The sequence below is a fragment of the Sitophilus oryzae genome, unplaced genomic scaffold (genome assembly GCF_002938485.1).
Source record: "Sitophilus oryzae breed Bouriz unplaced genomic scaffold, Soryzae_2.0 scaffold_857_pilon_pilon, whole genome shotgun sequence".
Lineage (NCBI taxonomy): Eukaryota > Metazoa > Arthropoda > Insecta > Coleoptera > Curculionidae > Sitophilus > Sitophilus oryzae.
This window is the reverse complement of record NW_022147480.1, coordinates 3,031,712-3,049,978: the sequence shown is the minus strand read 5'-3', so window position 1 is coordinate 3,049,978 and position 18,267 is coordinate 3,031,712. Positions and strand designations below refer to the sequence as shown.

At 31.8% G+C, this 18,267-nt stretch overlaps 1 protein-coding gene across 1 annotated transcript in view; it reads left to right on the top strand.

Moving 5' to 3' along the window:
• Window positions 1–18,267, top strand: part of LOC115889835 — a 47,545-nt gene that overhangs the window by 11,365 nt on the left and 17,913 nt on the right. Inside the window, exon 3 of the mRNA XM_030909911.1 lies at window positions 8,286–8,394. Within this exon, the coding sequence (XP_030765771.1) occupies window positions 8,286–8,394 (109 nt within the window). The remainder of the gene's footprint in view (window positions 1–8,285; window positions 8,395–18,267) is intronic.

Sequence of the window (18,267 nt, the reverse complement as noted above, 5' to 3'; positions counted from 1 at the left end):
TTAATTATATTTAGAGCCCCTCCACGTTCACTTATTTCTGTGAGCTAATAAGTAATTAATTCATTACTAAAAAGTATACTGTATGTGTAAAACATTCTAAGTAAAAAAGAACTTGTAAAGTTGAAATATAAAAATAAGTTCAATCAGATTTAAAAAACAAGATGTATATGGTTTAGACAGTTCAAACGTTAAGTTATTTGAAAAAAAGAAGATTGAAGAGAGGAAGATGATCAAGATATCTACTACATGAAGATGCGAATAGGCCATGTTATAATATACTATATTAGTCTAATTAATAAATTAATATTAAGCGATATTTTTAAAATTTCCATAAGACCACCGCCAAAAAACTTAAATTCACTATTACTTTTTGACCTCCCCCTGTAGACCTAAGCTAGTCAGCCAAACATGATTAGAATGTCTGCGCATGTTTGTGATTTGTGATCATTCTCTACCTCTCATTCTCTATATCTTTAGGTACAGCCAATTCAGCCGACGAATCATGTTTCTCATTGTAGTAATTTAGTATTAAATGTTGGCATGACTGCATTGCCACTATTAATTTTTCATACGTGGATTTTTTAGTTTTCTTTTACTTTTGACGGTTCTCTACGATGCTTTGGGTCTCTGCAATTTATATTTTATTAATTTATGTTGAAATTAAAGCTGTGTTCGAGTTTTGTTATTACTGAGAACTCTACCATAGATAAAAGACATATAAAATGGATAGGCAACTTACAATATTTTATAATTTTCTTATACACGAAGAAGTACTAAAGGAACCTTGAGAAACGGGGGCGTTTTAGTAGATTTAAAATAAATTTCGACCATGTAAGAACAATTCGTGTGCTTTTAATTAGGTCGAACATATTATAAACGATAAATCAATTTAATTAAAAGCATACAAAGTGTTCTTATAAGAATAATTAAAAACATATTGCGAAAGAAAAAATAATACTAGTAATAGTATATGTTACAGTACATATTTTTTTTTTGAATTGGAAACAGCTTTATAATTTTGGTGTAGACCAAGTGCAGTTGACCTAATAATTGCTCATTTAGCCAAAAGTGTCTGCCAGGTGCATGCGAGAACTTCTCGCATTGTGACGTCATTGCAGTGTGTGTATTATTGGTTGCCTATGGTATATTTATAAAAATGACAGCTGAGAAATTTTGAGTGAATTATTTTGTCAATTTTATTTTTTTAGAGCTATAGAGTGTATAAATCAGGTATAAATATATTTATTTTGTATTGTGGATTGTGACTAAGTGCCTACGATATTGTTTATTAATTATTTTAAAGCAAAATATGGAAGAACTATAAAAAGAATGTCTGCAAAAATGATGTTAAAAATGTATTATCCCAGTATTTAATACGATTTATACAGTTAATTTCCTATACTGCATCCATCTAAGGTGTTTAAATAAATAAACTAAATAATGAATGTTTTGCTTTATATTTTTACTAAAATTAAATATTAGACGTTTACATATTTGCATAAATTGGCATTAAAAGGATACCAAAAAGTTTTTGAGTGTTATTGATAACGCCCAAGTTATTTCAAATCTTACTCTAACATTTAAATTAAATTAAACAACACTGCGTCTAGTACATGGTAACTATATTCCTTATAACCCACTAAGAAATACATAGTACAAATAAAAACAATTCTCATATCATTTGATGGCCCTACACTATCACGATTTTCTCGTCTTATTTACATAAGAGTACTTCCATATTTTGCTTTAAAATAATTAATTAACAATATCGTAGGCACTTCAAGAACGCGATACTCTCACTCCATTCAAATGAGTCATAAAGTTCAGAACTGTTCCGCGCCATATGGAGGCACCGGGCTATCGCGCACAGCTCCTTTCAGAACCGTTCTCGAGTAGCCCAGAGCGAAAAGCTCTGGAACTTGAAATTCGCGAATGAAGGACAGCAATAGTGCAACCCATGGTACAAAGAATACAAGGTATGATATTGCGCAGGTTGGTCGCTACGTCACAGGTGATAACAGGCGCTATTGGTCAGCACGCTCCGCGCGCCAGTTCAAATCGTCAAGATATTGTTATAAACCTGTTTTTTTGGTTTATATACCGTCATTGAATTATCGCTAAGCAAGTTACTGTGGAGCAGTGCATAAGGAGTAGGGCTAGGAAGCGAGAGACCGGAGTTCGAATCTCGGCCGGAACATCATCACTTTTTATTTATTTTTTTAAATACTGTTGTATTCTATAGTTTATTTTTGTAGTATAAAAAAAAGATCTATTTATTCTGTTATTTTTTAATCTCCGTTATTAATATAAATTGATTGTTAGTACAATACCTCATTTAAATAAAATAATATTCTACTTTTTGAAATGTATTGGGCCCTAATTGTACCTAAAAGTAATATATTTTTAGTGATATACCATATTGTAAACTATTTAATATTTTAGTCACTTAAAAAGTTAATTTGCATTGAATAATTGCCTACCATTAAAGGAAATTTGAGCTATATAATCCTTGATGGGCATATTCTGGGTATGCAAATACTTCCTTTAAATTTTGGGTGTCGTTCAACCGATTTATTCTCAAAACCAGAAACTTCTACATATAAAAAGAAGCAGAGGTCACTAATTATAATAAACTTCACCCTTGGTATTACTTCCACTAATTATAATAAACTTCACCCTTAGAATTACTTCTATCACAATTACAATACGTTCATCTGCATTGGCATTTTCTACTTTTCGATGGGAAACAATAAACTTCCCAATATTTTTTAAATGATGTAACAATTCCTCTTGTGGTTACTTTTCCATAGATATCCTCAACTCTGTCCTCATGTGAATTCAGAGGCAATGAAAATGAAAATTATTTACCATAAACATCGCAAACTAAAAACCTAATAAACAATTTTATACCGAATATAGAAATAAATTCAGTATTCTTACCTATCGTCCAAATCCATGTTAATAGATAATTATTATTTTTAAATATATTTTTGGAACTGCTGGTTTTAGTAATTATTAAATTAAACGAACTAAAAAGTCTTAAAAATAAACAATGCTTAACCATAACCTCAAAAATGCAGATCTCCTGTCAACTTTCTTTATTTTTTATTTATTCATTATTTTCCTAGTGACGTCACAGGTGGTATGCGCGAACTGAACGAAATTGGAGCCGCTATCGATCATACCTTGTATTCTTTGTACCATGAGTGCAACCCGTTTTCATAATTCCTTTACATGTACCTTAAAAAACAATATCTGCTAGCAAGGAGCATTTATTCACAGTATTAATTTAAAAAATGACATTATAATAGGCAATGACTAAAGCATAGGACTAAAGAATACAAGGACATGTAACGCCCATATACAGGCTGCAGCAGAATTTGTTACGTTAAACGCCATTATATTGGAGCCTACGTATGAGTCACCACTGCGTCAACAGCGACAATTTTAGCGGTTTTTAATAATTTGTGTGTAGTGAACTTTGTATAAACTTTATTATAATGGTAATTAGTTGTTCAGCTTTCAAGTGTAAAAGCCGCAGCGATAAGAAAGAGCTAGGAGTTACGTTTCATAAGTAAATAAACAGCCCGTGCCACCTTTTTAGCGTTTTCTTATTGAATTTGGTAATTATTTTTTTTGATACTATATGTACTTGATATGTGCTAATCGTCGATACTAGTTTTGTACCTTTTGTTAACATTTTAATACGTTTTTTTCGTAATTAATTAGTATGATACCACCGATTACAGTTGAGGGTTGGAACCTTTGGTGTTACACAGCAAAATAAAAACACTAAATCACCACAATACACCAAAACGCTTTTACTTTTACACTGGACGCGCGTTTCGTTAACCAAGTTCTAGTTTATATTTATCTGCTGATGATGCTAACATGGTTAGCGAAAGGCGCGTCCAGTGTAAAAGTAAAAGTGTTTTGGTGTATTGTGGTGATTTAGTGTTTTTATTTTGATGATACCATCGTTTACACCATAGGCGTAGTCAAGGCATTTATCAAAAATATAAATATCCCTTCAAGCAGCTAAGTTAAGAAAAATATATGGCCACGGCACTGTTTGGAGCCATGGTGACAATTTGGTCTCGGGTGTTATATTATATGATCTAGTGTTATATTTATGTCCTTGGATTCTTTAGTCAGATAATTACATTTAATTTACTTCTATTGAGATATCCTTCGAAAACTCGGTATGTATGCAACAATTAAACACCATATAAAAAAATAAATAAGAGTTTGTACAAAACCTGAATTGTCCCACCATGATTATAAAACATTGTCTAAAATATGATACTGACAAAAAATCTGAAGATAGGAATGATAGGAATTTAATTGTACAAAATTCTTAAAAGCAAAACAAAATCAAACCGTAAAATCACAACAAAAGCGTCTCGTGTCAGTTAAAAATCAAACATAGATAAATGAAACAAGTTTAGATTGGAAAGTGCCCATAAGGACAATATACATCATAGAATAACTAACTGAAAGAAATGAAAACTCCTATGTTAAAGCCTGGAAACACGCGCTCGACGCGATCCAAGCGGGCTACTGGCAGAACTAAAAGTTCGCGCCATATTTTTAAATGGACCTTTACTGCCAGTTCATAAGTTTTTTACTTATATTTGGTAATTTCAATCTAGATTATAAACTTATTTGTAACAAAACATTTTACAAAATAAAAATAATGTATTTTGATACAAATAAATTAATAATCTAGGTTGAAATTGTCCCTGAAATTAGAATAAAACACGAAAAATTTGTAACTTGATTATTTTATTATAACATTGTTAATAAAATTACATATAACACATTCAACACTATACAAGTATATATAAAAGTTATCAGAATTTATACAATCAGTTATAAGTAATTATAAAAAAGGTTATAAATTATAAATAAATAATTCATTATATAAAAGACATATAGTTACCGTGAATATAATTTGGTATAACTTTAATCTCAACTTTAATGACCTATTCAAATAGAAACATCTTACAATTCACATTATATAATACACAAAGCCAAGGGACAAAATTGTTATTAAATCTATTCTCGATGACTCGAAGCATTTTTTTTTCAAATAAAACAGGACATATAGGGCTTATAAATAATACAAGGGTATAGAAAATATATAAATAAGTAAATACAAATATATTTTCAACCTAATGATTAATGATTATACTCGTTTAAATAAATAAATGATCTTTTTAAAATTACTTGTTTGTCTTTGCAAATTTGTATATTTAATATTTATCTAAAAGCGTACACTTACATAAATTACTGCACAACCTTTAAAATTAAGCTTTTAATATGTTATACAAATTCTTGATTCGATATAAATACACTTAAATAAAACTTTAAAATTAATGATCTTCCAAATTTCTGAGACAGCCATTTTGTTGAAAGAATTTGTTTTGATTATGAGAAATTTCATAAAAATTATCAGAGGGATTAATTAATCTTATACCTATATTAAAACTACTTGGCTTTTAAATTTCACAATCCTATCGTCCAAAATACTCTAAATTCGCAAAAATCCGTTAAATATTCCCATAAAAACAAATCACAATTCACTTCCACTTCACAGAAACTGACAGACATTGCCAAATATGGAATGACGTTTATTTTTCAATTTACTTTTATTAAATTATTTAATTATAATTGTTTCTGGCGAAAGCAACTTCATATCAATGTTTATTCATAGGGTAACAAAGCACATCACTGTTAAATTATCAACATTTTATATAAATATTTATATTTTTCAACTACTCCAATTACTCCACAGAGAATCAAACGAATTGTTAATTAAACTATACTCTGTGGATGACTTGATAAAATCATGATGAAATTAAAGTCCCTAGATGAATATCTAGGGACTTTAGATGAAATTTCTACGCAGCGCCATCTATCCCTCTACTGGCAGAAACTCCGCCGTGTTTCCAAAATTCAAATGGCAGTTTCATCCGCCTGATATACATACTATTTAGCGCTATTCTTGCAACGGTCGCGACCCAAAGCTTTTGATAATTTCGGAGCGGTTCGATTTTTTCCGGAATTATGTCGCCAAATATATTATTTATCCAAATTTATTATTTTTTTTTTAATTTTATAAATAAAATACAGTGTTTATTTTTAAACAGAGTCTTTATTAATCTTATAAGAAACTTTATTTTATATAAGGACATATTTGTATGAAATATCTATGGAATATTAGCTTAAGTTTTAACCATTTTTTAGTGGTTACTGGTGGTTAAATAAGAAAAAAATGCGGATTATGCACTGAGCTTCTAAATATTTTAATTTAATTTTGGTGCAATTTGACGTTAATGACGTGGACAATGTTGCCATTTCCACTGAATTTTCTGAAAAAGTTTTTTTCATGGAGAAAAACGAGAAACAAAAAAGAGTGAAACCAACGCAATCAAAACAGACTTACAGCGTAATTTGATTGCTAGAACTATAACTAGACATTAACCATAACTTAAGCCTAGTTCATGCACTTGCGAAATACGTTCTGACTGGTCGCATTCAAGGGAGACCCAAACAGAACGCAATTCGTAAATCGCAATTCGCAAGTGCATAAACTCGGCTTTAAGGTCGACCGACCGCCAAATCATGCCTTTTTTGAGTCCCTCCACAAAAAGGAATGTGGAATGAAAACTAAGCTTAAATTCCGGATAATTTACTAGCTGCTTTGGCAACCATGTAAGAATCCGCAACGTTTGTCAAAATTCAACCTTCACTACTGTCAGCAGAATGTGACCTACAGAAACGTAAAAACGCATAGTAATAAAATAATGATACAGACAACAGTTATAGACAAACCCACGACCCACGACTCTTTCATTATGAGTTATGGAATTTGGTATAGAAAATAAAATACAACACTTTTTAGAATATTGTTTATGGGAAACATGTTTTTCCACATCAGACTTGTTCTTCAAATATATCTAAGAAGTTCATTTTAAGGTAAAATAGGCTTTATTTTCTAAAATAAATTTGTGTCTGGAGAGTTCATTGAAACTAAAAAAAATTATTCTTATACATTATATTAGCACTGCCTCAAAGATACTAGAAATTTTTCTCAAATGACAGCAAGACCTGCATACCTTGTTTATCTTCTATTGTATAAATATTACCCAAAGAAATATTATAAGTATGGAATTTCTGACAAAAACTATTTATTAAGAATTACTATAATTAATTATTATCATATCATATTTACACATAAGACAGTTCTTGACATTGAATAAACAACAATGTTGCCATCATAAACTCACCTATGAAAAAGTAGCAGAGATATAGAGGTAGGGAGAATGAGCTTCGAGGAGTGCGCATCCATAAATTTTATTTTTATGTCTACAGGGGAGATCAATAAGTAATAATAACATCTGATAACTTCTCATTTATTTGAGTTTAATTTTGTCTCTTTGGTCTTATTGTTATTCAGAGTTTCTAAGTTTTACCAGATTAGTTTGGCGTGTGCTCTAATTTTTTGTACTTTTTGAACCTATGATTTCATGACTGAACTAAACGATTTTTGTGTTCTAAATGTTTTTAGTAGGTTTTTATGTATAATAATTTAATAATTAGTGGTTAGTTAGTTTAGTCAATATCATGGCTGGGCGTACCCTAAAATTTGAAGAGTAATGGTCGGTTAAAACTGGAAAATAATAGTTCCCCAAGCCTAACAACTATGACATTGATCGGGACAATCAAAATTAAGAGGGAAACAAAGTCAAGGACCGCTTTCAACGGCTATCGATAAAATAAGAAACGACCAACCTTAACGTGGAAAAGATTTCTGTAACGGCAGAGATAAGAGGAATTTAGAGATGATAAAGATGACTGAGAGATTGATCGCTATAAACACCGAAATTTGTTTGGAGATCAATCCATAGATGGCGCGTCGAATGTTCTCGAAGGCTTGAGCAACATCTTCTGAGGTTGGAACAAGAAGTTTTCAATTATTAATAAATGGCGGAGACGGAAGAAATCGGGTAAAGGTGGTCTTATTTATTTTATTTATTTAACACAACTAGTGGCACAAACAGTCAAAATATCCACAAGAGTATCCTTTCAATAATACTATAAGACAGTGGAAATCGGACATAGTTCTGATCTAATTAAGTAGTTTATAGTGTTTTTATCTTGTGTATAATATTAACCGTCCACGGAATCCATAAGAATATTGTTTTTTTGCTTAATTTTTTATTTATTTTGAGTAACTTTCTTGTAATATCATAAATACATATTTTTTTGATATTTTACAGAAGTATTACCGAGTCAATAAGATCAAGATATAACATTGCCCCAGAATTTGCAGAGAGAATGCAGCAAAATGTTTTGAGAGTTCACGAATACTACTGTAGAGTTACAGATGTAAGTTTTTTGTTTATTGTACAGTGTTACAGATATAGTCCGCATCATATGGGCATCTATTATCTACTGCTTTAGCTGAAATTTGACTATGGTTGACTTAAATTCCGGTTTATCAGTGCCATTCTAATTTTATTTAAAACGTGCATAAATTTAATGTAAGGTAGACTCAATAATTTGTTGGTTTTGTTTTACGTTGCCAATAAATGATATTACTTATTAATATTGTTAAAAAATATATATATTTATAATATACAGAGTCCGGCAATAGTGCGTCGGGCATCTAGCTCCTACAATAAAAAACTTGAGAACTTTGCTTAAGTGCAAACCTAAAGTATATGTTCTAGGATGTATTTCAGGAAAATATTTTAACTTCTATAGGGTGGCTGAAAAAATGTGAGTGGATCGGGATGATTTTTTTTAAATGTAACACCCTGTATATTATGCATTTTTCGCTTCCTTTCAGATCACTTTACATAATCCTAAGATATGAGTAAATACATTTCGATAGTTTCAGAGATATTAATAAATAAATAAGAAATATATGTTTTTCAGCCTTTATTAGAAAAATTATTAAAAATATAAGAAATGTCTTGAAATCATAACTACATTAGGCATTTACTTTAGATAGTCTATACTTACTTTGCTGTAAATATCGTAATCAAAATACAGGGTGTTCAAAATGCGACGCCAAATTTTCAAAAATCTTTGTTTTTTTTTAAACGGAACACTCTGTATATATGTAATTTTTTATTAGATGAAACGAACAATTTTTGTATTTAAAGTTTACAGTATTTTAACATTTTTAATGGTTTCGCCGATACACGCAGTATTATTTCATATGGCTTTTTCGACGGTAAAATACCAGAGAAAAATGGGCTCTTTCACAAAAAATAAAATACCCAATTCAAGGACAAAATCTGAAATAGAAGACTATTTTCAGTATATTTATCCAAAAAAAATAGTTCCATGACATTGAATAATTTGTTTATAGGTCCTCAAAATTGCTTTAATTTGAAATAAATTTAAAGTGCCAATTGATGACGTATGAAAAATACGCCCAATGACATTGCAGAACCGTGCTCGTGCGCCAGCCAACAACTGGCAACATTGCGATTTGATTTGACCAGCACCACCTCAACTCAAGGCCAATCAACATGATATGGGCAAGGCAAATATGGCGGCGAAGGCAGCGCATTATTAAATTGTTTACCTTTAACCTGAAAAGCCGGTAGTGGTTTCTCGTTCCCATTGCATACCAGAAATAATTAATTATCTCTAGTTTGTTGTGCTTCTGCAACACGTTTGTTTAGTTCTTAATGTTCAGTGCATGGTGTGATCAGAAAATTGTGATAAAATAACAGTGTAATAAAAATCCAAACCAGACATTCCACATAGGGAACTTCAAACTTTTGTGCTTGTCGTACTCCTCTATTATTAATTATTTTAAGGTAAGAACTAGAAGTATTTATCAAGATATTACACCTAAATGAGTAAAAAGCCTTCACCGCCAGTCTGCATAGTACTTTATAATGGTAACTTACAATAATCAAAAGATAGGTATTAACATTTTATTGTAGCATACCTTTTACATGCTCTGGTTCCAAATTGTCACGAGAATTATAGAGGGGGTCCCAAGGTTTCTCCTTTTATATTGCCCAAAAATGACGAGCTTCGTAAATAATGGTTGACAGCTATTAAAAGAGATAATTTCACTCCTACTAGTAGTTCTCGGGTAAGAAGTGCATTAAATAAAAAGGCCAAAGGCCAAAGTCTCTGTTACCCTAGTGAGGATGTAGTTATGGCTACACTGCTTACACTTACCTCACTATAAGTAAAATATTGGAAGAATAATCAAGCTTTTTACATCATAAAGATCACAGAAAGATATTGAACATTCACATTTGAAAATATAAATGGCCTGCCTGGATGTAAGTCTTTTTTTAAGTCACAATTGCCCCTCACATGCCGTCAGAATTTATTATTAAATCCATCTTGTTCAGAATATCCAATATTTTATTGAAGAACTATGCAAAAAAAAGGAATGACGTTATAAAAAGGTATTTCGTTTTTTTCTATATAAAATCTTGAAACACATATTATATTTTTTAGTTATCCTCACCTATTATAGTTTAAATTTATTCCCATTTGTGTAATGCTGCTAAACATAGGAAAAATATTCCATATTTTTTGACCCAAGCCAGTGTAGTTTATAATTCCAAGAGCATTTACCAAGGCTTTTACTAAGACAAGTAACTTCCTATACTGTCCATCATAGTATATATTTATCAAACGTGTAGTAAATTCTAAACTATAGTAGGTAAGTGTTTGCAATTGAATATTTAGTTTATATTGCTATTTTCTGTCATATATTTCTGGTTATTTCTTTTTGCGATGATTTTGCACACCCTATATATGCTACCTCAAGTTTGAATATTTACACACTAGTACACTACCTACCTATTTTCTGAGAAAACAGACCTTTTTATAAAAAGTAACTAACTGATGATTTCATAAAAGTAATAATACAAAAAATTCCATACTTATGTGGAGAGCTTTAGACTCCCTGTATATTAAAAAATTAGTGAAATATTACGTAATCTAACCCGACATTTGTGAAAAATGTCGTATTTGGAAATAAAACAGGTTTTAAAATACGCGACAAATAAAGCACTTCTATCTCCGCCATATTGGAAAAGGTTGAATGGCCTTGTGTGGAGGTGGTGGTGGGTCAGCATGGTGGCCCGGCCGTGTTGCCGCTTTTCAACATGCCAGGGGTGTGACGTATTAAAAATAAAGTGCGGCTTTTTATTCTGGGCTTTTTTGTTTTTATTTATTTTCTTAAGAACGACTTCAAAGTTTTCGAAAGTGAGATAGCAGAAAATTCTAGAATTGATTGCTTTATTCAATTATGCTAATTCCAAAATATAGTAAAGAGCCCATTATTGGGCGGCTTTGATAAAAATTTACTATGGAAAATGCCATATGAAATATAAAACCGCGAATATCTGCGAAACCGTTAAAAATTTTGAAATACTCTAGATACAAAAAATGTTCTTTTTTTAATTCTCCATCTGTTGAAAAAGTAATATACAGGGTGTGTCATTTAAAAAAAGAAAGAAAAATTATTTTATATTTTAGAAAGTTTGGCGTAGAATTTTGAACATCCTGGATAATATAAGATTACGATATTTATACCAAAGTATGTACAGACTATCTAAAGTAAATACCTACTATAGTTTTGATTTCATGACATTTCTTGTATTTTTAATAATTTTTTTTTAAGAAAGGCCGCCGAAAGATATTTATTTTTTATTTATTTATTAATATCTTTGAAACTATCGAAATATATTTATTCATATCTTAGGATTATGTAAAGTGATCTGAAACGAAGCCAAAAATGTAATAATATACCGGGTCTTCCATTAAAAAAAATCATCCCAATCCATTAACACTTCATTTAGCCCATTTATTCTTCATCAAGTCTTCATACAGACCTTAGGTCTACACTTAAACAAAATTATTAAGTTTTTATTCTAGGAGCTACAGATGCCCGACGCACTATTGCCGGACCATCTATAAGTATAGAAATAGATAAGCTATAATAATTATACAGGATGTCCCAGAAATAAGTGCAAATATTTTTACTGGTAGTATAATTCGACCTCAGAAACACGCCCATGAGGTTTTTTGCGAAATAAAAAAGAAATCGAACCGATAATCCCATATGATGCGGGCCAATATTATACCATCCTGGACATTTCATCTGTGTGGTCTGTATTTTAATGCATGCGACAGAGATAAATATAAATGAAGGGATGACAGATTGCCGGTTTCTATGTGTGTTATTATTAATTAAAATTAACTATTTAAAAACTTTCATGTATATTACTGAAATGAAGATAATATACACACACCGGAAAAGTCTAGGGATATTAAAATTTTATCCAGCCATCGTCAGTAATTTAATTATTTGCATTTCTGATATAATAAAATTAAGGACGTATTGGAAATAAAAATGCGAAATTTACCGAATTTTTCAAATTTACCTTGATTTTTATTGAACTCAAAAAAATACACACATTTTTTTTATTCTAAATTGTGAATTAAAAAAAAGATAAACCCATTTTTACTTAATAAAGGGTATGGCCTCCTCTACTGTTCATTACAGCCCTACATCGCCTCTCCATGCTCCTGATCAGGTTGTCGATCTCTTCTTGAGGTACAGCCTGCCACACTGCATTCACGGCCCGAACCAGATCCCTACGAGTTTCACGAGGCATACCCATTCTCAAAATTCTTCTTTGGACCGCGTCCCATACGTGCTCGATGGGGTTGAGGTCAGGAGATTGTGCCGGCCAGGGTAAGATGTTTAATTGATGAGCATTGATAAACTCACTTACCACTCTGGCTGTATGATGCCGTGCATTGTCATGCATGAGAATGAAGTTTCTCCCAAAATCATTGGCATATGGTAACACGACAGGCTCAAGAATTAAATCACGATATGTGATTCCTGTTAGAAACCTTTCAAGAAAAACGAGATCGGTTTTTCGGCCTAACTGGACTCCGCCTCAGACCATAACTGTTCCACCTTGATAAGGGTGCACTTCCTGAACATGGTCCAACCGAATAAGATTTCCCGGTTCTCTCCATACCCTAAGCCTTCTCGAATCAGGATGAATTCCAAAGCGTGACTCATCCGTGAAGTGAACATTGACCTATTGTTCATTTGACCACTGAACATGATCTTGAGCCCACAAATATCGTACCTCTCGATTTCCTCTCGTTAAGGGTTGAGCTCTCCAGGGGCGTCTGCTTCTTAAGTTGACCTCTCTTAATCTATTGCGAACAGTGTCAGGACTAACGGTTACATTATGTGTTTCCTGGAGAATTAAACTAAGTTCTGGTGCTGTAAGAGTCGGTCGGCGTCGGGCATTTAATTGTAAAAATTATCTTGCTGAGGGGTAGTAATGCGATGTCGCCCTGTGTGCCTTTCAGCAACATCACCACTTTCACGGTAGCGTGCACTTCATCGCGATATTACACTTTGCGTTGTATTTAATGCTCTAGCTACATCGATTTGGCGCATTCCAGCTTCGAGCATACCCATGGCCCTTAGCATTTCGTCTCTGTTAAGATGTCTACGCTCCATAATGTCGTTTAATACTAAACAGAGTTATTTGAATGAATTCTGGCCAGTTATCATAAAAACATAGCCAGGACAGGTTAAATTCGAACAATTGATGCTAGGTGCTTTTTATACATTTGACAAAAAATGCACAAACACTTCTGCAAATATCCCAAATTTAGAAATAACTAGTGTGACTACTTCGTTTCAATCGAAGTAGAAAGAATCGGCCTACAAATATGTGGTTGTGTATTCAAAACATTTATTTTTAACTTTAATAAAATGATATCCCTAGACTTTTCCGGTGTGTGTATTTATGCTAAATATAATTTATTACAGCTGTAGTAAAATGAGTAACTAATTGTGAAAAATAAGGTCCCAACTTTAGATGCAACATTCTTCATAAACGCCTACTTGTGCGATTTGAAATTTTGATACAAAATCCGGCACAGAAGAGATGTATCAACCCAACTTTTATCTCTTTTTAATTTAATTTAAATAAATTAATAATTTAATTTTTTTTAATTTGATTTTTCATTAAGCTGTCTACATCACTGTCTTGCACGTTAAAATCCAGACCACGCTTTCACGATCAGTGGCGGATACAGAAAAAAAAACTATAATTTGGGTTAAAAATGGCATCCTAAAAAGCATATTCTACATTACTTTTTATTTGGGCCCCACCTTAAAATAAATTCTTATATCCGCCACTGTTTACGATGACCCGATCGGTATATTTGACACACGCCGAGGAGGAAATCACTGCCTAAATTTGTACACTGAAATTCTCTTTTCGGAAAAAATCCCCGAAATACCCTCGAAATTCCCCGCAATTCCTTCGAAATACCGTCACGTCCTAGGTGGTCATAATGTATATGTTACTGTAAATGTCCGAAATACGGTAAAACCTAGGATTTACCAAAAGCGAGTGGTAGTAAAAACCAACCAACCCCACCAAATAACCACTTAACCAATGCATTAACACCCTCCAAATAACCAGGCTAACCTAATTAGTTAATGCTTTTGGTAAATCCTAGGTTTAGCGCGCTTATCCTAGATTTTGGACATTTACAGTAACATATATATCACTCTATATTTATTTTCACTATTTACTGCAGTATTTAAAATTTATCATTTTTTTTTGTTAGTAGGCCGTGATAAATAAGAAAAAAATCAAAATGGTATTTACTAAAATAGTCATACACATATTAAAATTTTATTTGAGATTGATGTATTTTACTTTTGAACTGTTACCACTGAATCTCTGAATATATTTTTCTTTTTTTATAACGGAATTAGTTATAGGGATGGGTTTGAAAATATCTAAAAAGCTTGCATTATTAAAGCATTTTCCAGGTGTTCGACATTGTTGTAGTTGCCACGATATATTTCATATTTCAAAAATTCCCAAAATCAGAAATCGAGAACGGACAAATTCAGGAATCAGGGAGGCAATCATATGGGTCCATTGGTTCTAATTCATTGATTTGAGAAATAATAATTTAACAAAATTTTAATATTTTCAAGGTTGTGAGGGGGAGCCCCATCTTGCTGAAAGTATATTTTACGTAAATTCAAAGATTTACAAATAGCGGTAGAGAGTTAAATTTCCCTAATACATTTATAAAAAATTTATCAGTGGCTCCCAAAATAAAACAAGAGAGAGATAGCCGTATTCTTTTACTAATTCTTTAGTTTCTTTTATTATCAATCATGGCCTACTAATAAATATGATCTTTTAATAAAAACTTTTAAATATTGCACTAAATAGTGAAAATAAATATATAGTGATATATATTTTTGAGAAGCTTATGGCAAGCCAGATCATATAATTTATAAATATACAGGGTGTTCCACTTAAGAAAACATAACTTTAGTTCTTATCTTTAGAAATATTATTTTCGTAGAATAACAGACTATGCCACTATATTCTACGTAAAAAGTTCTACAATAAACAGTTTCCACCTTCTCGATAGCTTTAACAATAACAGAGATAGAGAAGGTGTCCCAAATTGCAAAATTTTCAAAAAGACCCTGTAGCTTAGAAACGAAGAGGGCTATGAAAATTTTGTTTACGGTATCTTCCATTTGACAAAAAAGTGGGACAGATTTGTGCAAACCGCACCCTTCTATCTTCACTAATAACGGGGACACGATTTTATACTACATGATTTCAACCAAAATAGGACATCCTGTACACTAAAATACCCCAGTGATTTTCCCCTCGTTTGACAATGTATTAAAATTGTATATTTGTATAATTTACCTAGATCATATATACCGGGTGTTGCATCGTCGAGCGGGACATAGGAAGCCCATGTAAATTTTAATGGGGTCAGTTATTGGCTTCCCTAATTATTTTAGAGAATAATTCTATTTATGTTTATTGAAGAGCACTAAAACCCACATTCAAAAGAATAACTTTAGATATTTTTGATTAGCCCGTTTACGAGTTATCGCCGATTTCTTTTTAAATATTTCTCCTTTCTTATGGCCCTGTATTTACTTATGAGCACCAGTCAAGGTAAAAGTTAACTGTCAAATGAAGTTGTCATTTCAGAAATTTATCTATTTAGTGCTTTATTATTATTATTAGAAACTCATACCTACATCGAAAATATTAGCCATGAATTACACTACCGAAGAAAAAGTATTGATGATTAAATGGTATTATCAAGGAAATAGTTATCAAAAAGTGTCGGACATGTTTGCTGCTCTGTATCCGAATAGACCGATACCTGGAAAATCTACCATCGCAAGGAATATCCAGAGATTTGAGACCAAAGGTACCCTAATAAATAACTGCAGATGTGAAGCAAGGCAGGAACAAAGAGAAGATGCAAGAAATGATACCGACTTGGAAGTTTTATTGTGCGTGGAAGAGAACGCTGGAAAGATCAGCACAAGAAAACTTGACGATGAAATAGGTATAGATCACACTACAGCGTTTCAAATTTCGAAACGACATAAATATTATTCCTTCAAATATGAAAAGCACCAAGAGCTACGAGATGGGGACGAAATACGGTGGCAGGCGTTTTGTTTTGATATGATGGAAAGAGCAAACACGGATAGGGAATTTCAAAAAAATATATGTTTTACTGACGAATGCACGTTTGCCTTAAATAATGAACCCAATGTTCAAAATTATCGATATTGGAACAAAGAAAACCAACACAGGTTTGTCGAAACAAGGACGCAATATCCACAGAAACTAAATGTTTGGGCAGGGATATTCGGACACAATATTATCGGGCCATTATTTCTTAGGCGAAATTTAAATGCAGAATATTATTTGGAACTACTCGAAAATCATATTTTACCTGCTTTACATGATGCCGCTAGGGAAAATCGGGAAGTTTGTTACCAAATGGATGGCTGCCCGGCAGATAGTACCCTGACTGTTCGGGAATATTTAGACAATAGTTTTAACAAAGGTTTTAACGGAAACGTTATTGGCCTAAATCATACAGTAAATTGGCCAGCAAGGTCTCCTGATATTTCGCCAAATAATTTCTTTCTCTGGGGCCATTTAAAAAACAGGATATACAAGGATAAAATATATATACCCAAATCTAGACGCGTTAAAAAATGTTATTTCTGCCAAATGCAATAGAATTTCAGTTTACCAACTAGCGAATGTAAGAAGAGAATTTTATGATCGCCTGTGTTATCGTCTAGCAGTGGATGGAGGAATATTTGAACATCTTCTTAAATTTTAAAGTTCTAACAATTTAATAGTACCTAAATTAATAAGTTATTGAATATTGTATAATACTATAATTAACCTTGTAATTGATTACTTTATTTTACTTTAATTCATATTAATTTGTATTTATAAATACATCTTTAAGATTTCCGATGTAGGAATGAGTTTTCAATAATAATAAACCACTAAATAGGTAAATTTCTGAAATAACAACTTCATTTGACAGTTATCTTTTACCTTGACTGGTGTGCATAAGTAAATACAGTGCCATAAGAAAGGAGAAATATTTAAAAAGAAATCGGCGATAACTCGTAAACGAGCTAATCAAAAATATCTAAAGTTATTCTTTTGAATGTGGGTTTTAGTGCTCTTCAATAAACCTAAATAGAATTATTCTCTAAAATAATTAAGGAAGCCAATAATTGACCCCATTAAAATTTACATGAGATTTTCTATATCCCGTCCGACGATGCAACACCCGGTACCTATACTTACGTGGATAAGTAAATCACAATGGAAACTGTCTCAAACATATCAACAACTTCCATTTATCCTCTTTTTGTTGCACATGCGGTGCTTCTACTCTATCTATCCTTGTCGAGGACCTTTCGTCCACGCGCCAAATTTGAACATTAATTTTAAAAAATTAATTTGTGAAATGCATATATTTGAACAATAAATTGGATGTTTACTGTCACAAAAATTAAACTATATAAAAAAACATTTAGCCACTCGGTACGAATATCAATATTCTTAGGAAATCTCACCAGAATGTATGTACAGTACATCTGCTGGATCAGTGTCTATGAAAGGAATGCGGACAAAAAACATTTAAATAAACATCAATATATTTTATACGTCGACTTGACTAGACGTCACCGCAAATCGCTCCGCCCACTCATTTTACGTACTGTATGTGGTTTAATATAAATAAAATAACAACTGAATACTTTACTTGCCTATGAAAAGATAATTCGGGGACCTTTATATTAGAACTTCCACACACCAAACATTATCTAGTCATTTTTACGAGTAT